This window comes from Ctenopharyngodon idella, chromosome 22 (assembly GCF_019924925.1).
Source record: "Ctenopharyngodon idella isolate HZGC_01 chromosome 22, HZGC01, whole genome shotgun sequence".
Lineage (NCBI taxonomy): Eukaryota > Metazoa > Chordata > Actinopteri > Cypriniformes > Xenocyprididae > Ctenopharyngodon > Ctenopharyngodon idella.
Window position 1 is genome coordinate 14,669,087 of NC_067241.1, and position 19,752 is coordinate 14,688,838.

The 19,752-nt window shown below is 37.6% G+C and overlaps 1 protein-coding gene and 1 long non-coding RNA gene across 3 annotated transcripts; one reads left to right on the top strand and one right to left on the bottom strand.

Moving 5' to 3' along the window:
• Window positions 1–9,341: 9,341 nt before the first annotated feature.
• On the bottom strand, window positions 9,342–17,514 carry LOC127504733 (uncharacterized). The gene is made up of 3 exons (XR_007927435.1): window positions 17,283–17,514; window positions 13,417–13,506; window positions 9,342–10,133 (listed from the first exon to the last, which is right to left on the bottom strand). It is a non-coding gene; the product is annotated as an uncharacterized LOC127504733 (long non-coding RNA).
• pdyn (prodynorphin) lies at window positions 17,031–19,431 on the top strand. 2 transcript variants are annotated; one of them, XM_051879669.1, is made up of 3 exons: window positions 17,031–17,171; window positions 17,405–17,542; window positions 18,494–19,431. In XM_051879669.1, the coding sequence occupies exons 2-3, from the start codon at window positions 17,420–17,422 to the stop codon at window positions 19,124–19,126; spliced, it is 756 nt and encodes a 251-aa protein (XP_051735629.1). In that variant the 5' UTR covers window positions 17,031–17,171; window positions 17,405–17,419; the 3' UTR covers window positions 19,127–19,431. The 2 variants fall into 2 exon arrangements, with proteins under 2 accessions (XP_051735629.1, XP_051735628.1); XM_051879668.1 differs by having other exon boundaries at window positions 17,035–17,184.
• Window positions 19,432–19,752: the final 321 nt, after the last annotated feature.

The window sequence follows — 19,752 nt, forward strand, 5'->3', positions numbered from 1 at the left end:
TATTTTTATCTTGTCTCAAATGTAAATCGCAGCAATTTCATGATGTTTTAGGCTATAACTGTAAACCCCAATGCTCAAAATAATTAATTGGTTTGAGTAGGACAAACTTAAATTAAACAAATTAGTTGAGTCAAATGAACTTTTATGAGTATTTAGCACTTTCTTTTTCTTTCAAGTTCACAGAACTGACATATTTTAAGTAAACTGAACTGTTCCATTTAAGTTAAATGTATGAATTAGTGTACTCAAACATTTCAAGTTAAGAACAATTAAAATGTATGAGCACAAAATAAAAATCTGCCAGTTCTGCTTACTTAAACTTTGAACTTCTTAACTTAAACATTTTGAGGAAATCAGAAAACTTTTTAAAACAATTTTTTTTAGTTTTGCCAACTTATTCGGGTTTGCAGTGTATATATACACTATATTGCCAAAAGTATTGGGACACCCCTCCAAATCACTGAATTCAGGTATTCCAGTCACTTCCATGGCCACAGGTGTATAAAATCAAGCATCTAGGTATGCAGACTGCTTCTACAAACATTTGTAAAAGAATGTGTCGCTCTCAGGAGCTCAGTGAATTCAAGCGTGGTACAGTGATAGGTTGCCACCTGTGCAATAAGTCCATTTGTGAAATTTCCTCACTACTAAATATTCCACGGTCAACTGTTAGTGGTATCATAACAAAGTGGAAGCAATTGGGAACAACAGTAACTCAGCCTCGAAGTGATATGCCACGTAAAATCACAGAGCGGGGTCAGCGCATGCTGAGGCTCACAGTGCGCAGAAGTCGCCAACTTTCTGCAGAGTCAATAGCTACAGACCTCCAAACTTCGTGTGGCCTTCAGATTAGCTCAAGAACAGTGTGTAAAGAGCTTCATGGAATGGTTTTCCATGGCTGAGCAGCTGCATCCAAGCCTTACATCACCAAGTGCAATGCAAAGCGTCAGATGCAGTGGTGTAAAGCACGCCGCCACTGGACTCTAGAGCAGTGGAGACGTGTTCTCTGGAGTGACCAATCACACTTCTCTGTCTGGCAGTCCGATGGACGAGTCGGTTTGGCGGTTGCCAGGAGAACGGTACTTGCCTGACTGCAATTTCATGCTCCCAACTTTGTGGGAACAGTTTGGGGATGGCCCCTTCCTGTTCCAACATGACTGCGCACCGGTGCACAAAGCAAGGTCCATAAAGACATGGATGAGCGAGTTTGGTGTGGAGGAACTTGACTGGCCTGCACAGAGTCCTGACCTCATCCCGATAGAACACCTTTGGGATGAATTAGAGCGGAGACTGTGAGCCAGGCCTTCTCGTCAACATCACTGCCTGACCTCACAAATGTGCTTCTAGAAGAATGGTCAAAAATTCCCATAAACACACTCCTAAACCTTGTGGAAAGCCTTCCCAGAAGAGTTGAAGCTGTCATAGCTGCAAAGGGTGGGCCAACTCTATATTAAACCCTACGGATTAAGAATGGGATGTCATTAAAGTTCATGTGCATGTAAAGGCAGGCGTCCCAAAACTTTTGGCTATATATATATATATATATAAAGTGTGATGGTGCCAAATGGGTGTCCTATATGAGTGGTAGATTAGTTTAAGAAAGACTTTCACTCAAAAAATAGCTGTAAAAAAATTAAACAAATTTACTCCATAAAATACTGTTTTCCATTGAAACGGTAATATACCAAAGAAACAATGCATTCTGGGTAATTTTATTTGTCATTTTGACAAATATTACCCAGAATGCATTGTTTATTACTTCTGTATATTACAATGCATCCTGGGTAATATTATTTGTCTTTTTTGAGAAAGTAACCTATAGGCTACACTGTAAAAAATTATTTCATGATTTGTTTTCACAACATTTTTTCTTTTGTCAATCAACTTCAATAATTAATGTGGTTCAGATAACATTAGAGTTTCTGTTGATTAAACCAGTTGCCTTCATTGTATTAACTCAAATGTTTTCATTTCAAGGAACACAGGTAACTTACTTTTTTAAGTTAAACCAACAATTCTTTTTTAAAACGACAAATATTACCCAGAATGCATTGTTTTTTTTACAGTATATTACTGTTTCAATGGAAAAGGGTATTTTACTGTGTAAATTTGTTTCGTTTTTTACAGCTATTTTTTTTTTAGAGTATACCCAAATCAGTAGCTTCTTTTTCTCTTTAATGTGGTGTGAAATGTCAAACAGCACCATCTTTTGCATCAATTCCATTGATATCTCCATCATACTCCAAGGCACAAACCTGGAGAATGGACACGAAACCTTCAGAAAGAATATAATGCCTTTCAACAACGTTGAATTGACGAGAGCACGGGGGCCGAGCTCAAGACTTTACAGCTTTAATTGCATCCCACTCAAAGCCAGTGATAGTTCCAGGCTAAAATGGCTCTTTGAGACGTGACTAGAAGAAGCATGAAGATGGCTTCATTAAATTCTGCAAGACACCTCCTCACGTTTAGAAATCACACTGGTGTGCTTCTCATCACTCTCTTCTATTATTCTTCAGGCACTTCAGCAATTTGATTACATTTCTCGGGCAATAGTGTGTGACTCACTAACTAACCATTGCGATTTGCCGCAGAACAACTGTTTTTTAGGTCGTTTCGGCTGCAACATTCATAATTGTCTTGACCTTCCATATTCGTTCTTTCTAACTGTAGGCAGATTTTGTTGCTCAAGTTTCAGGGTCACAGTATTTTATGACTCAGATATGCCTGTCTTTCACATAATCTCTTTCTCCTCTTTGTATGTCACTCTCTTACACCCTGCATCATGTCACTTGCGTTGCCACGGCAACTTGAAGGCCAGCATATTTTTTTTTCAACAGAGATAAATGAAAAAGCACATAAACAGCTTCACAATAACATGCTTGTGTTTATCATACAGAGAGGTAAAAAGCAGGATCTGATATTAATTAGTGGAAACTAGAGCTGCACGATTCTGGATAAATTGAATCACATTTTTTTTTTTTGTTTCGAACAGAGATCACGATTCTGAACAGACAACTAAACAAAACAACATGTCATTTATTAGAAGTTCTGACAAAATGTTAATTGCTGTAGTTGATTTATAATGTTTAATTAATATGAATTATTGAAAAAAATTGAATGAATGATTCGATAACTCACTCATAAATACTTCACTTGTTTCATTACTGGATGAATCAACATTTTTTGAACGAATCTCTTGATAAATGATTCAATGACAAACACATTTTTTAACAGTCCCTTGTCGCCACTTAATGGCGTAATGATGTTATTGATACAATCGTTATTTGTAGTGCTAAAGTTACATTCAAATTTGATTTACTCTATTTTGATCGCTTCCGTAGACATCACTGTTTATATCTGAACTATAATATTGATCCCAGTACTTCTCTGATAATTAGTAAAAACATCATTAAAATAGTGAAAGTGACTACAGTGGCTCCTGCGTCAGCATCACACGCATGCAGCGTGCTGCTCACGTGACCAGAGCCGGCCAATACTGAGCCGGCATTCGGACGTAAACACTGAAGCTCTGCAATGTAGCAGAATGACAGGGGAGAGACGAATTTGTTGAATAAAGTCGTTATTTTTGTTTTGTTTTTGCGCACAAAAAGTATTCTCACCGCTTCATAACATTAAGGTTGAACCACTGCAGTCACGTCGACTTTTTAACTATGTTTTTACTACTTTTCTGGACACTGAATGTGGTAATTTCGTTGCTTTCAATAGAGGATAAAAAAACCTCTTGGATTTCATCAAAAATATCTTAATTTGTGTTCCGAAGATGAACGAAGGTCTTACGGGTGTGGAACGACATGAGGGCGAGTAATTAATGACAGAAATTTCATTTTTGGGTGAACTAACCCTTTAATGATAGCCTATTTCTTTTTATTTACCTTTTTTGGTGTTTGCTCAGCTAAACATTTATATTTATGTAGTTATGTAAATCACAACAATGAATGACATTTTAATAGTGTCACGTGCAGGAAAGGGAAGAATCAACATAACAGCTTCACTAACGTAAGGTCTTTTTATACAACGGGATTTTAGAGGCCTGAAAACTGGAAAACAAACTTTTGAAAACAGGTTTCAAAGTGCACGTTTTTGAAAACAATACCGTCTTCATGTAAACTGCTAAAATGCGAATTTGTGAAAACGGTGACGTCTTGCGCATGTGTATTACATGTTCAGTCCATAGACTGTAAAAAAAATATGGACGACGCACCTTTACTCTCTTCCATTGCAGTAACTGAAGCCACCAGTGTGTCTATATGTCGCTGACATCTTGAGTCTCGACTCTGCGCATAGTTAACTTGGAGCCCGAGTCTGCGTAGTAGTGAGCGCGAAGTGGAGCCGCGATATCAGTGTCCCGCCCAATCTCAGAACAACTCATTATGTCGTGTGAAATAAACAGTTCTGGAAATGTAGAAATTAAGGTTAAAGCTCCAATCACCTCGCAAAGATCCAGAAAAAAGTCTGTTGGCGCCTCAGTGACTGCTTCACTCAGAGAAGCTGTCAATCTCAGCTGTCAATCATGACGTCTCACTTCCATTTTTATAGCATCAAACAACTAACTAAAACCAAACTTATTTAAAGAACGAACACTTGAACTAACACCAGTGTGATAAAAACTGCCTAAAATGATATTAACCATCTTTGGAAAAAAAATGTTTAAAGTGTAAATTGATTGTTTAGTTTGTCTCGCATCCCATTACATTTTGTGGAGAGGGCGGGGTTTATTACCTATACTGCATCCAGCCACCTGGAGACAATTGAGATGCTTTGGCTTCACTTTTCAGGACTCTCGTGGCACGCTTGGTTCAGTCTATATGCACGTAATGTTTCTTTATAAAGTGACATCGCCATCTACTGGCCTGGTAGCAGAATACAGCGTTTTTTTGTCATTTCCGCGGATCCATGTGAACTAGGATTGCTTTGACAACATTGTACGTAAAAAATGCAAAGGAAAAACTTTTCTATTTTTAGTACATCATTGTCGTGTGAATGTACCCTGAGGGCTTAAATACATGGCTAAATGAGGAACCAAACAAGACACAGGTGAACATAATCAATTAACCAATGAGTAACCAAACTAACAACAGGAACAGGAACTAAAAACAGGAACCAAAGAAAACACAACATAAGAGTTGAACATAACTGCTACAAAATAGTAGTGAACAAAATGAGGGAGATATAAATGATTAGTCACTGGTCACTTTTACAACCCCCTAAGCCGGAGCTGGACATGAATGTATGACGTAATGTTGTTTGGGTTTTAAAATAAATCAGTATAGTAGCAGAGCCTCTTGTAGGGAAGAATGTGAAAGTGTTGAAGGACTAACTGAGGGACTTACAGATGGAAAACCCTTGAGATGAGGCTTGAGGAGAGCAGGGATTTTCAAACAAACACTAATAAAGAGGCAGCTCTTCTTCTTCAAGCTCTTGCCCATTGGATTAAAAATTTTCTCCCTTTTTAAACACCAAATCACTCTCTCAGTAACCACATACATTCTGAATACATTAAGATCATTAAAACCGCCAGCTCAAATCATGCTTCCGCAACCAATCACTCATTTCTCCTTATTAGAGACTCACATACTTAAGGTTTTCTCCTTAAGAAAGAGGAGATAAATAAATATGCATTTGTAATATTGCACGAAATGTAGGCTATTATTTATTTTAGATTAACCATTTTTATTGAAAAGCTATACTTTTTTTTTTTTTTTTTTTAATTAGGAGTGTCTATTTGCACCACTTTATTGTTTATAGACCTCTTGGTTCTGAACAACACTAGAAGTGGATGAAAAGAGAAAGAGGCGGTGGAAAGTGTTACAAAATACAAAAATACTAACAATTCAGTGATGTAACACCTCCACATAAAAATTCTGTGTATTAATAAAAGCAATTATAACACTAACAGGCTATTAATAAAATTCCAGATTAAATTCAAAGCTAATTTACATATTTATATGATTATCTGGCTGTGTGGCCGGTCTTGACTGTATTGTCTTGGGAGGCAGAACATCTGTCCCCCCTCTGAGTGACGGTGACTGGTGCCTGGCGCCCCCTTCTGTCTGAACACAGAACAGCGCTTTGTAAATCTGAAACGAACAAGAGCTTCCAGAGGTGTGATGATAACCTGTGTAGAAAGAAAAGTCTATAGAAAAGTGCTGACGATATTATCCAGCATTCAAGATATTTTTATAAATGACGTCAAATCTTTTTTTCACACCACAAAAGTGTCTGTATCCAGAGCTTCTCTTTCTAGTTGGAAAAAAACAATTACAGAGTATATGTGCAAGGTTGCATAGCTCTTTTTGCAAGAAACAGAAAGCATCTTTTTACAGGCCTACGTAGATGCTCTAGTGTTTATTTAAAGGGCACGTTCATGCAGGATCTTTTATAACACACATAAAGTGTCCTTAATGCCTGACAGAAAAAAACGCATCTTGAGATGTAATACTCGTTTGTCTTTGTGACAGCCCTATCTGTAAACAACGAAAATGAATCCGAAAAGTAATAGAGACAGAGCGACACGCGTCATAATCTGAAAACCACGCCCACCAAGGGGAAAACAATCCAACCCTCTCCATTGACTTTGTATTGCGTGAAGCTGCCTCCTTGTCATTTCTGAAACAGAACAATGTCTGAAAGCTGCTATGTGACAAGGTGTACAGCAAACAAGCTTAAAAGCCCAGAACTAAGTTTTTATAAGCTGTCGACCAAAAAACAAACAAACAAGCGTTTAAGGACGGATATAGTCAATTGAGACAGAGCGCAACGTGTCATATTACTCTGAGAACTACGGCCACTGGAGGGGAACGTAATCAGTGACAGGAAATGCAAAAAATTTAACAAAACATTTGTTTTTTTAACCACCCTATGTGAACCTGAGAGGAGGAGATATATTGAGAATCTAAAATTTACCCACAATTTACCCATTCTTCCTGCTGATGCTTCACGTCTTATTGCCTGTATCCACTTTTGCTGTACACCCTGTCACACAGCAGCTTTTAGGCACTGTTCTGTCTTTTGTTAGAAGCAAGAAATGACAGCTTTACGCAATACAAAGTCATTGGAGAGGGTTGGATTGTCCACGACCTCACTTGAAAGAATTCATATGATTTGCCTAAACCCCAGTGACGGGTAGGTTTAGGGGCGGGGTTAGGGATAGCTCATTCATACAAATTCATACAAATTTGGCAGCTCGTAAAATACTTATGTATGCCCGTGTGGGTGTGGCCTAAATGCGCTCTGTCTCTATACACACTTTATTAGCCAATCATTGACTGTCAATCATTGTGTGATATGACTTTTGAGGGCGGGGTTTTGAAGAGGCAGTCAAATCTAAAATATAAGACATTTAAAAAATGCAACTGATCATTTATCAATGAAGGGTTGTGATATGAACAACAATAGTATCATAAGCTGTGCTTATTGGGCTCTCTCTCTCTCACACACAGTCACAATTATGTTCTGTTAGTTTCACTTTCATGGATTTTTACATCAGTTTCCTGTTTCCTTTGTTTCAGTTTCCCGCCATTCGTTAGTTTCCATGGACGGTCATTAATTATCGCACCTGTTTGTTATTAGTTCATTACCATTGTGTATTTAAGTTCCTCCTCTCTCTCATTGTCCGGTGTTGTTTGTGGTTGCACACTGTTTCATGAGTTTGCTTGTTTGTTGGATTACATTATTTCGAGTTATTTAATAAACCTTGTTTTATTTTGATCTTTTTGGATATCCCTTAATCGTCTTTGGACAAAACGTTACACAAACATAGGCTGTGTGTATATATATAGCCTATATATAAGACAAACAGATTTTCATCTTTAATGTTCCACACACAAAAAAGTAGCCTACAGCATGTTTCTTCATGAACTATTCATCTGCAGTAATGGGATCATTTTCTTTACATTTTTGCGTTTGTCTTGCCATCAGTCATCACATTAAAAGCAATACAGTAATAGAGGGGATCACAGTCAATGTTAATCAAAGGTGATGATGCAGAACACAATCATATAGCAGATTCAGTCAGGATCTTTGACTGCGTTCATGTTTCAAAGCCTTATAGGATTGGCTTTACACCTGGGTAATTTCATTTCTGATTCTTAGGAACCAAAAGATGTGTGCTAGTCATTGTCCCTGTCATGTTCTCCTTGAACCGCGGGCACACAGCGGAAGGCTTTTGTCCACAGTCCGGAAACGCCGGAAAGCTTTTAGCCTCCACACGCGTACAAGGGCTTCATGCTGCTCATGAGACACACGAAGCTCTGCTCATTATAAACCCTGTTCTGAGATCAGAACTGCTATGTGTAGCATCATGTCAGCGGGGATCTCAGAAACTGATCTCAGATCAGGACTGCAGGAGGAGAAGCAGTGGACTCTGATCTGAATTATTTCTCAGCAATCAAACAGCTGCTGTTTAAAGTCACTATGAAAACAAAATTCTTGTTTTTTATGGGATGTTGGAGTACTAAAATATTTATCCGTGCACATCATGTGCCTTCGTAATCTTTAAAACATGAAAGAACATCCAACTTGGTGACTATTTGAATGACATTAAAATGATGATTTAGCCAAATCACAAAGATTCCATAAGCACCAATAGGCTGAAATTAATTAATACCAACTTTATCATGGACAGTAAAACAGTGGTAAAAATTGTGGTTACTGGACTCACATAATGCACAAAAAATAAAAGATTCACTGATTCATCCCCATGATTTTACCTCTTGTAATTTATAGCGAAAAATTAAGCACATTGCTGCTGTTTATCAATGTTTCTACACATACAATCTAAAAAAATGCTAGATTAAAAACAACCCAAGTTGGGCTAAAAATGAACGAACCCAGCGATTGGGTAGTTTTAACCCAGTGGTTGGGTTAAATGTTAGCACAACATGCTGGGTTGTTTTATTTAACTTAACTATTGTTTAAAAATTACTGTATCGCTTGCTTAAAATGAACCCAAAGTATGTTGGAAATTAACATTTATTAATATGTTTAATAAACAAACATTTATTAATACGTTTAATTAATAATAATTAAAACATTTATTAAATTGCTTATTCACCTTTTGATTTTTTATTGTTGCCTCTAGTAATTATGTGTCAGATTTTTAATTTCCAACCTATTTTGGGTTCATTTTAAGCCAGCCATATAGTGATTTTGAAACAATAGTTGAGTTAAATAAAACAGCTCAGCACGTTTGGCAAACATTTAACCCAACAGCTGGGTTAAAACAACCCAATCGCTGGGTTTGTCCATTTTCAACCCAACTTGGGTTGTTTTTAACCCAGAGTGTACATATTTTACAAACGTGATAAAATGTTCAACAATTGAGTTGCTTAAGCTCATTTTAATTAAGTATTGAATATACAGCAAATATATTTTTTCCCAGTGTAATATATATCTGAATATTTTCTCCAGCGCTGAATGATATTTAGTGAGACCAAGCAGATCAGTCAGAAGCAGAGGCTTTGAATCTCTGTTTCAAGTTCTGATTAGATGACTTGGAAGTCAATCCGTCTTAGTCACTAACACGCTTGATTTTTTTTTTCTGCCGTATCTTTGGAGACCAAGGTCATTTTCTACTGTAGGCTACTAATTCCAAGCGTGAAAATAAGAGCTATTCAGACTCTCGCTCACACAGAAACACGTCAAACATCTTTATATTTATGATTTTTTTCAATGTTACTGCATGGGCATGCTCACTGAAGGATAAGTTTAAGGACTAAAGGACAAGCCGATAAAGCTGTCAGCACGTTTATCAGGAGCTCTTTGCGTCAAAAGTTTGTCCTTTGCTTCATTTTACCTCTTTGCACACCCAATTCTTCTATTAATGTATTGGAATGAGCTGTGAAAATGACTGCATGTTTTATTTTGCAAATATCCAGCCTTTCTTTGCAGCATCTCTAATACTGTTGCTGCTCTTTGGAATGAAACAGGAACAGTCTTTTCTTCTCTATTGTGATGTATATCCGAGTAAAACTGCTTCTCAAACAAGAACAAATGTAGGGCGGGGCTTGATTTTGTCCATGGGAAATTGATTGGATGGTTGTGGTTTGCTATTGGTGGATCTCATGTGAGTGACAGGTTGCCCCGCCCTTGTCATCAGAGAAGAGATGTCGCTGCAAGAGGAAGGGGAAGTTATTTTGATTAAAAAGACTCATTTTGTCTCAGGTACACTGGTCTTAACAATATTCTTGCAAAAATGTATTGGGCTTATATGTATCATAAGCACTTCACCACATTTTTGTTGTATTTGGTGGACGAAAACAAAGCATATTAGGCACATTAGGACATGAAGTATGAATAGGACTAAAATAGCTCCATTTATTTGCGTATTCAAAAGCAGAGCACGATTGATTAACAAGGCATTAGGTGTTTGCAACAGCTTTTATATGTTTCAAGTCCTTCTCTGAGATGTATTTTTATCAAAATGAATCACTGCAAACATTGTCAACACATCTCTGAGCTCTTAAAGGACATTACATTTACCTAATGCAGTACGTCACACAATGCCACCTTTCCATTGATCAAAGCTGTGAAATTACTCGCATGTATGCGTCTTCTCATTTCACCTGTTAATGCTTCTCCAGTCCTGTCAGTTCTTGACGATGAGTCGGGGGTTATGGGATGTAATGAGAAGTTAAAAGTTGCAACTCCCACAGTAATTATTTATGGCAACAACACAATTGTCTCTGCTGCTATGGTTACGTTCACACCACACGCAGGAAAAAGTTCAGGTGCAATTCAATCTAAATGAGTTAAATGTTTCTCCCTCGCTGTCTTTACGTCATCGACTTTCAAAACTCATTACGGCCTAATCAGGTGAGAAGGACAGTAGGAAAAGTCTGCATGCAATCACAGTAAATGGAGTAATCACATGCAGGAAGCATGTTTTATTAGTTGTATTTAGTGTAAATGTATGTTTAAAATGTTCAATGCTTTTAACCTAATTGTTTTTGTGACAAATAAATAATCTAATTGTTATATATTTAGAAACATATCCTTGTTACATGTTATATGTAGTTAGTAATAACTATAAATTATGCATAATTACATGCAACTAACCTAAATCAAACCCTAATCCTAACCCTATAGTAAGTACATGTTAATTATTATTACTCAGTACTTAAATGTATAATTACACTCTAATTACTAACTACAGTAGCTTAAGTATAAAGTTTTAAATGATCTAGTTCTTGTACTTAACTTTAAAGAACTTACTTCAAATGACTCATTAATTTGAATCAGATTGAGTTGAATGTGATTCAAATAGATTAAAATGAATCATGTAAGCCAATGAACCATCCAAACAAACTGATTCACTAATATGAATCATAGATTAATTTGAAGCCCTTTGATGCAGTTGTGATTTGATCTAATCGATATATATTTTAAAAAGATATTGCCCTCTTGATTAGCTTCAACATACTCAGCAATGTACTCAATGCTGGATTAAAAAGATTAACATGACGGCACATGCTAGTCGATGAGTTGAATCAACTCCACAGCAACTACATAAATTTATCCACTAACCATTCAGAAACGTCCAGTTTCATTCTAAAAGTTGTAACTTCTTCCTGAGTCTCTCCATCAGTGTCGACTCCGGTTTGAACAATGTAAGGCTGAACACCGTTACTGACAATCCTCATTTTGGCTGCGTGAGATTCTCCAGCTTTGTTGTTGTTGAGCAACCGAAGCGTGAGCTGTTAAAGCTCCGCCCTCTTCTGGAAAGGGGGCCGGGAGCAGCAGCTCATTTGCTTTTAAAGGGACACACACAAAAATGGCGTGTTTTTGCTCACACCCAAATAGGAGCAAATTTGACAAGCTATAATAAATGATCTGTGGGGTATTTTGAGCTGAAACTTCACAGACATTCTGGGGACACCAGAGACTTATATTACATCTTGAAAAGGGGCATTATAGGTCCCCTTTAACCACTTTCAATTACCAAATCTGCCAAATTAATAAGTATAAATGCAATAATGGCTCTGTTCCAAAACTGTGTGAGCTGCTCTGTTGTCAGCTGTCTACCTATGTTTGCAAAATGTTAAGATGGAATGTTCCCTTAAAGGGTTAGTTCACCCAAAAATGAAAATTCTGTCATTTATTCCTCACCCTCATGTCGTTCCACACCCGTATGACCTTCGTTCATCTTCAGAAAACAAATTAAGATATTTTTGATAAAATCCGATGGCTCAGTGAGGCCTCCATTGACAGAAAGATAATTAACACTTTCAAATGCCCAGAAAGATACTAAAGACGTATTTAAAACAGTTCATGTGACTACAGTGGTTCAACCTTAATGTTATGAAGTGACGAGAATACTTTTTGTGCGGCAAAAAAACAAAATAATGACTTTATGATAATATCTAGTGATGGACGATTTCAAAACATACCTTCATGAAGCTTTACAAATCTTTTGTTTCGAATCAGGGATTCGGAGCGCCAAACTCACGTGATTTCAGTAAACAAGGCTTCGTTACATAAGTGTTTTTCGAAATTTCAATGCTTCACCACTGGGGGGCATGACTTTGGCAGTTTGATACGCGCTCCGAACCACTGAATCAAAACAAAAGATTTTTAAATCTTCAAAGCTTCATGAAGCAGTGTTTTGAAATCGCCCATCACTAGATATTGTCATAAAATCGTTATTTTTTTAATTTTTTTTGGCGCACAAAAAATATTCTCGTCCCTTCATAATATTAAGGTTGAACCACTGTAGTCACATGAACTGTTTTAAATATGTCTTTAGTAGCTTTCTGGGCATTGAAAGTGTTAATTATCTTGCTGGCAATGCAGGTCTCACTGAGCCATCGGATTTTATCAAAAAATCTTAACTTGTGTTACAAAGATGAACGAAGGTCTAACGGGGTGAGGGTGAGTAATTAATGACAGAATTTTCATTTTTGGGTGAACTAACCCTTTAACTTTTGAATAACCAAGAAAAACATTTTCAAAAAACCTAGACATTTTGAACGTTCAGGAAACATTTAGAAATATAATTTTCATAACTCAATGGAAACATTAGCAAAACATTTTTTTGATAGCTGGGCACCTTCCTAAACATTGATTTGTACTCTATATATATTTGAAAAAGGGCCATTAACATACTCTTTTTAAAACGTATTTCATATTGAGGCTAATATGCGGGCACTGTTCATGTCTCACGTACACAACATTTAAAAGCATTTTCATAAGTCAGTTTTAGATGTGAAAGAGGATGTTTCCGTTTGTAATGACTCAGGATTGACGTGCTTTTGTTTCCAGGTTACTGGGAAGGATAAACACTGACAGTAGAACAGTAGAGTATATAAAAACAGTGTTCACCGGGCCCACATAGATAATTGAGTATTGTGTTTGAACAGGCCCCAGCATTAGATTAATGATTTATTCAGGACTTACAACAGACCCGGTACACAACACACTTCTATCCGGACCGCCTCCTCCAGGATTGTGTGGAAGAATGTTCCAGCTTTGAGTCTCAGGTATTACCTGTTAAAATAAGAGCATAAGAAACTGTGCTTAGAAACTGTGTTCAAACCTATATATATATATATATATATATATACACACACACCTCATTCAGTGTGAGAACCATAGGGGCATGTTGTCACATGTTGTCTTTTTAAACTGCATCTTCAGTGCTTTCTTCACAATAAAAGTCCAGTTCCACAAGTATCTTATTATTATTAAAACCTCACGTGTACCATTTGTGAATAAATATAGATCTAACATTTCATTCACGTCACTGGACTTCTCCTGCGAGGAGAGAAGATCAATTTGTGCGTCTTCCGTGACAACCTAAATTAATTTTTTTTTTCTTTGGTTCTTTGGCAACAAGCAGGAAGATCAACATGTCCAAACGAGCTCAGGAGACTAACACACATTATACTGTTAGGTGAGGTTGCTTAGAAACTGCCATTTATTGATTGAACATCACTGACAACAGTGTCTCTCACTGTACTACGACACAACACATCACATAGCTCTAGTTCTTACAGAGGTGAGGTATACAGATCTGAGCTGGCCACTGAAAGTTTGTAGGTTTGAACACACAAGATTCATACATTTAGTTTTTGTTAAGCACAATTTTAGCCTTAGGTGTGTCATCTTTTGTTTTTTTTTATATATAAAATTAAAGATCTCCCACTGACTTAGAATGACTTAGATGTAATTTTTTAATTGTGATTGGTCTTTTCTTTTTTTTTTAAATGCAGAACAAAAACCAAAAGCTACCTAAAACTTTAACACAATTATTGTACATTTACTATCATTTATTCTTCATTAATTCATTTGCAAACAACACTTTAGCAATCACAAACGTTAACTTACAACTAGTCAGAGTGCACTAAATAGACGGCTTGCTCATAAACGGCAACAGTCGGGTTCCAGAAGTAAAAACAAAATTGAGCAAAATTGATTTCTAACGATAACTTATATCCCTTTAAAGACAGCCCTAATGTGAGCTACGATGTTGTTAATTAAAAGAATTTGCTTCTGTTGAAGCCATCAGCCCACATTATTTCAGCTTAATTTTAAAATAATCATGTTTAACAGCAGAATTCATGATGGAAAAAACTACATTACCCATGATGCTGTACACAAAATTCCACTAATCAGAGTGTGGAAACAAGCAAAATGAGCTAAAAGATCTCATTAGCTCCGCCCACTCTTGAGTCAGTCTCCCGCTCTCTAAATATTTGATGCATATTTTGCAATAAACTTAAAATAGGCTTTTTTATTATTATTTAGTAGTGTTATATTTCTCCGACATTTTTAAATCAGTTATGCTGTTTGCAGTGCTTCATGGGATTGTAGTTCTTTCTATCACTAAAGTCGTTACGTACAGTCTTGTAGGCTACCTTTGTATTTTTGTCCAATTTTCAAATACTTTTTTGCTTCTAATCAAGGTTTGTACTGTTGCGGTCGTAGCTGCTTGGTTTGGTTCATGGCTTATAACGCTTTAACTAAGACGCTTTAACTTTTGTGAAATCCCTATGGGAAAGATGAATGGAAAAAAATAGACCTATTTCCGGAACCAGCCTTGCTGAAAAAGTAGGCGGGCACTGTTGCACTCTATAGGCTTACTACCATTATCACTTTTTAAAAAAGAGATTTACTTATTACAAAAATAATACATTTTAGTATTTTATCTGAAAAGTCTGTAAGATAGCTAGCATTAGCAAAAGACAATTTTGGTTGCGTGAGAGGAACCTCCGCAGACTCCGCAAATCCCCATGAAGATCACAATTGCTCGCTAGCACTTGTATTTAGTCCACCAAAATTAAGACAAGTCATTTCACTCGGCGGCCATCTTAGAAACACCTCTCGGGCATGCAAGTGCAGCTCCTAACTCTTTGAATGGGGAAACATCAAATTCTCCAAAGCAGTTTGCCAAGCTTTCGATTAAATTTCATATTTGAAATCACCAATGAAATCTTACAACAACTGTCTCATAAATTTTGTTTCTAAACGCTCGAATCATGACAAAAAACTGTATTATTCAGGCTGGATCAAGCTAATGTGTATGCGTGTCTCTTGTGCCTCATTTCGGAGGCGCGCGTCTGAAGCCTTGTTTACACTGCACTGTGGCGCGTTACGGCTCCGGCAAGGTATTGTTCCGTCCTCTACGCGGTGTCAACTCACACCAGAAGCATTTCAGAAGCGAAGCGGTGGATTTGCGAGACCACGAGATTTGCCTGTCGTGTTTTTAATGGTTATATTTTGTTCGGTTCTCTCGTCTTCAGTTTCTGGCCTCCTAGTGATGTGAAATATGAGCGGGAGTTTACACATGGTGATTATTTTGACTTCATTTTGTATTTGAGCTGCGCGTCTTGGACGCGGCGTCCGTCAAGAATAGGCGAGGCACCTATCTTTAGCGAAGTGGCTGGTGTAAACACAAGCATTGACTAGAGTGGCCGCGGATCAGCTCCAGTAGCCACGTCACAGCCGTAACGTGCCGCAGACACATGCAGTGTAAACAAGGCTAGACTGTTTCTATAGGAACCGGAGCTTCTAAGGGCCGCTGCAGTGATGCGATGACTTTACCAATCGGCGATTGGCTCTTTTTTAGAGGCTGGACTTATTCCGCCATATTGCGCGTTGCACTTTCTCCCATTCAAAACAATATGAGAGACGCATCGTGTGTTATTCTATAGTCTTTGACCAAAATTGACTAATTAGTCATAGCGTTTTTTTTCCACCTGTTTTTAAATCGACGCTAATTAACGCTAAAGCGAACAAAAATAACGTTCGAATGAGTGCAGTGGTAACCATAGCAACAATACTTTGCGTTACGGGGCGATACAGCAAAAACATTAACACAATCCATTATCAGGTTATTAGCCTATAGATTTTTATATCACATGCGTTATACGGAAAAACTGGACGTGTTTCCTTGAATCGCCCAATACACACTTAATTTTGGAGTTCCAGAAACCGAGCGTTATGCGTGGTGAACGGAACGCAATGCCAACCGGTACAAGCCTCCATTAAGTCCATGATGTTCTGTTTAATGGAGGACAAAGACTTCATTCGTGGAACTGAGGGCCTTGATCTCGTGCGGATATTGCGTATTATGATTATAATCAGAAATGTGCTTTCTGACACTAGGAATTTTTTTAACAAAGTCTTGCTGAATGGAACTAAAATAGAAACGAGGGGCTGCAGTCATATCTTTGATAAGAGAAGACGAGCCTGCAGCCTTGACTCAACAAGTTACCCGTGGCACATCCTTCTCCCCAAAGTGGGTGTGTTTATAATTTTATGAAAGACTATGTATTTTATCCTTAACATACAGTAAAGTGAATATTTAAAAACTATTAGGAATATCCATATAATGTTACAAGCCATTCATAACCCTTTTGCACTTCATAGCAATTTCATTAGGCTATCATTATTATTGTTATTATTATTGCTGTGACACTAAGGCATCGCGTGGGTGGGACCTGTCAATCAAATGGCTCGTTGTTCCCATTGGTCAGATAAACGTTCATTCAGTTGGCTGTGTGGGCTGCGTGAATAAAAGTATGGAGACTGGGTTGAGTCCAAATAAGAGCCGTGGATGGATAAAGAGTGAGTATTAAAGGACAGAACAAAGAAGTTTCAACCAGCTTCCCCAAGTGATCGCCCTGACGCTTGGACAACAAGAAGCTCTTGTAGGTACTCAAGGTAACGGAGTAGATTTAGTGTTGGCACACGTATACATAAGGTTTTGGATATGAAACTGGTAAGAAAAGACAACATAGACAAACAAGGCACTTACTAACCTCAAACATCAGTGATGAATTCTTGAAAAACCTCCCAGCAGAGAAGATAAAGTGGATCCTGTGAGGAAGATAGTGTACTTAAAGCCTGCACTTCTTTTATGTGTTCTTCTCTCGTACCACAGGAATCCCTGTAAATTATGGAGTGGTATATTTTGGTGTTGATGCTGAGCTTGCCAACCTTGAGTCAGGCAGATTGTTCAGCGCAATGCCTGAGATGCGCGCAACAGATCTCCGACCTGGACTCTGCAGTGAACCGCTTGGTAAGATCACTCTCAGTTCTCTTAATTTTGCACCACTTATGTCCAGATTTAATTTACATGCGCTCAATTTTGTGATAAATGTGATGCACGAGCAGGGCAAAACCGATAGAAATTGATTTAACTTTTTCGTTTTTGGCTTTGTACTTGTACTATGTACAGAAAAATAAAGTTAGCATCTAATCAGAAGTGCAAATAGTATATAGCATTAAATAAATTATGGTCGAGTCCCAACAGCAAATGAAGCACAAAATGGGAGCATAATGTAAATGAAAGGTAAAATTAATGAAAAATGAGATGCAGTGAGTTTTAAACAAAGTCAAAAAAATATCAAGTATTTAGACTATAAATGAAAAATAGAAATGTCTATCTGTAATAGAAATATTTCAAAATTGGAAATGGTGGTCTCTTTTGTCATTTGCAATTAAACTCTCATTGGGGCGCGCGCATTCAGCACCATGGAGAGCGCGACAATAGCGCGCTCGTTTAGATTATAATGTTGGGGAAACCTTTATATAGGCTACTGATATACTGAGAAAAACAGATTTTGCTTTCGGCAATAAAATTACAGAAAGGATATTTTGCACAATTAAAAACAATTTAGGCATATCGTTTGGGTAAAAAAATGAGAAAGATATAGTTTTTTTTTTTATTTTTTAGAGAGAATAAAATGTTCTTCGTAGAAAGAAGTTTCTTATGGCATCACTCCCAAATTGTTTCTGATGTTTCTGTAAAGTTCTTTTGAGATTGAAAAGTACTTGATGTTAAATGTATGGTTCTACTGATCGTGTATTGGTTTTTTGAGTTATTTATAAAACAATTTTTTAAAAGAACTAAGAAATAAACCGTTCTTTGAGGAACGTTTGGCATGAGAATGTAAAATCATTTTGGTTCTAACTGAACTTTTATTTTAAATAGTGCTCAGTCGAGTTTAACCTACTTTTCTTTTTGCAGACTTGTACTTTAGAATGTGAAGGAGTAGTCCCATCTTCTAGTACACTAGACAGATGTGAGAAAGCTTTACAGGAGCTCTCAGATGAATTAGCGGACCTCAACCCAGACGCTGACAGCGAACGAAGAGCGCTAAACGCGGAGGATCTCCAAGACAAGGCATCCAATTTGGTCAAACGATACGGGGGATTCATCAAGAGGATCGATAAGAATAAAAATAAATTTTTTGGCTCACCCTGGAAGGAGAACGCCATACTAAAAGGATTGTTCGCGAAGAAATACGGAGAATCCATCTCTAAACTGGGCGAGCGAGAGGTCCCGTCGATAACGGAAGACGACGAGGGCGACGATGTTACGGCGGAAAACGAAACGGGAGTTTACGACAACGAAGTTCCTTTAAATGAAGTCAAACGTTACGGTGGGTTTCTTCGCAAATTCGGCCCAAAAAGAAGCGTCTTGGTGGACGACACCAGCCGGCAGGAGTTGCAGAAGCGATATGGTGGTTTTATGCGAAGAATTCGCCCGAAGTTGAGGTGGGACAACCAAAAGCGATATGGCGGTTTTTTACGGCGCCATTTTAAAATCTCCGTGCGCTCTGACGAAGAGCCCTCATCGTACGAGGACTATGCTTTATAGGCTGTTGTATGATATATAACTCAACTAGAACTCATTTTGCCAACGCATTGCAGTTTCCCCCCCAAAAAACGTCATGATCTTACACGTGTTGAGGCTGTTTTACTATCCCAAATGGCTGCTGATCTCTGGACGCCATCAATCATCTACCATCAACCTGTCAATCATGCCCTCAGGACGTTTCAGTGACCGACAACTTGTTGTTCCCCATGAACTTTACCCCATGTAAGCAATCAATACATAGCTACTGCAAATAATGCTTGTTTAAGATGACCAATAAAGGGCAAGAACATCATTACCTGCTAAAATTGTTCCGGAAATGTTTTGTGTGACTTTTTTTTTCCCAACTTAAAAAAAGTTCCCTTTTTATTCCCGTTCATTATGAATGAACAGAATAGTGTTTAGGTAAACAGCACCACCTGTTGGTCAAAATTACTTTGCTGAAGAAACACTCAAAAAAGCACCACAGAGCATATGACTCTATGCTGATTATTCTGTGAAACAGCTAAAACACATTGTTTTACTATGGTAAGTGGTTAAAAGACTGCAAAACAGTCCACAATGGAGCAATATTTAGCCTATTATATATCGACCGCCTATCCTTAAAATGTAGATTTGATCCCCCAATC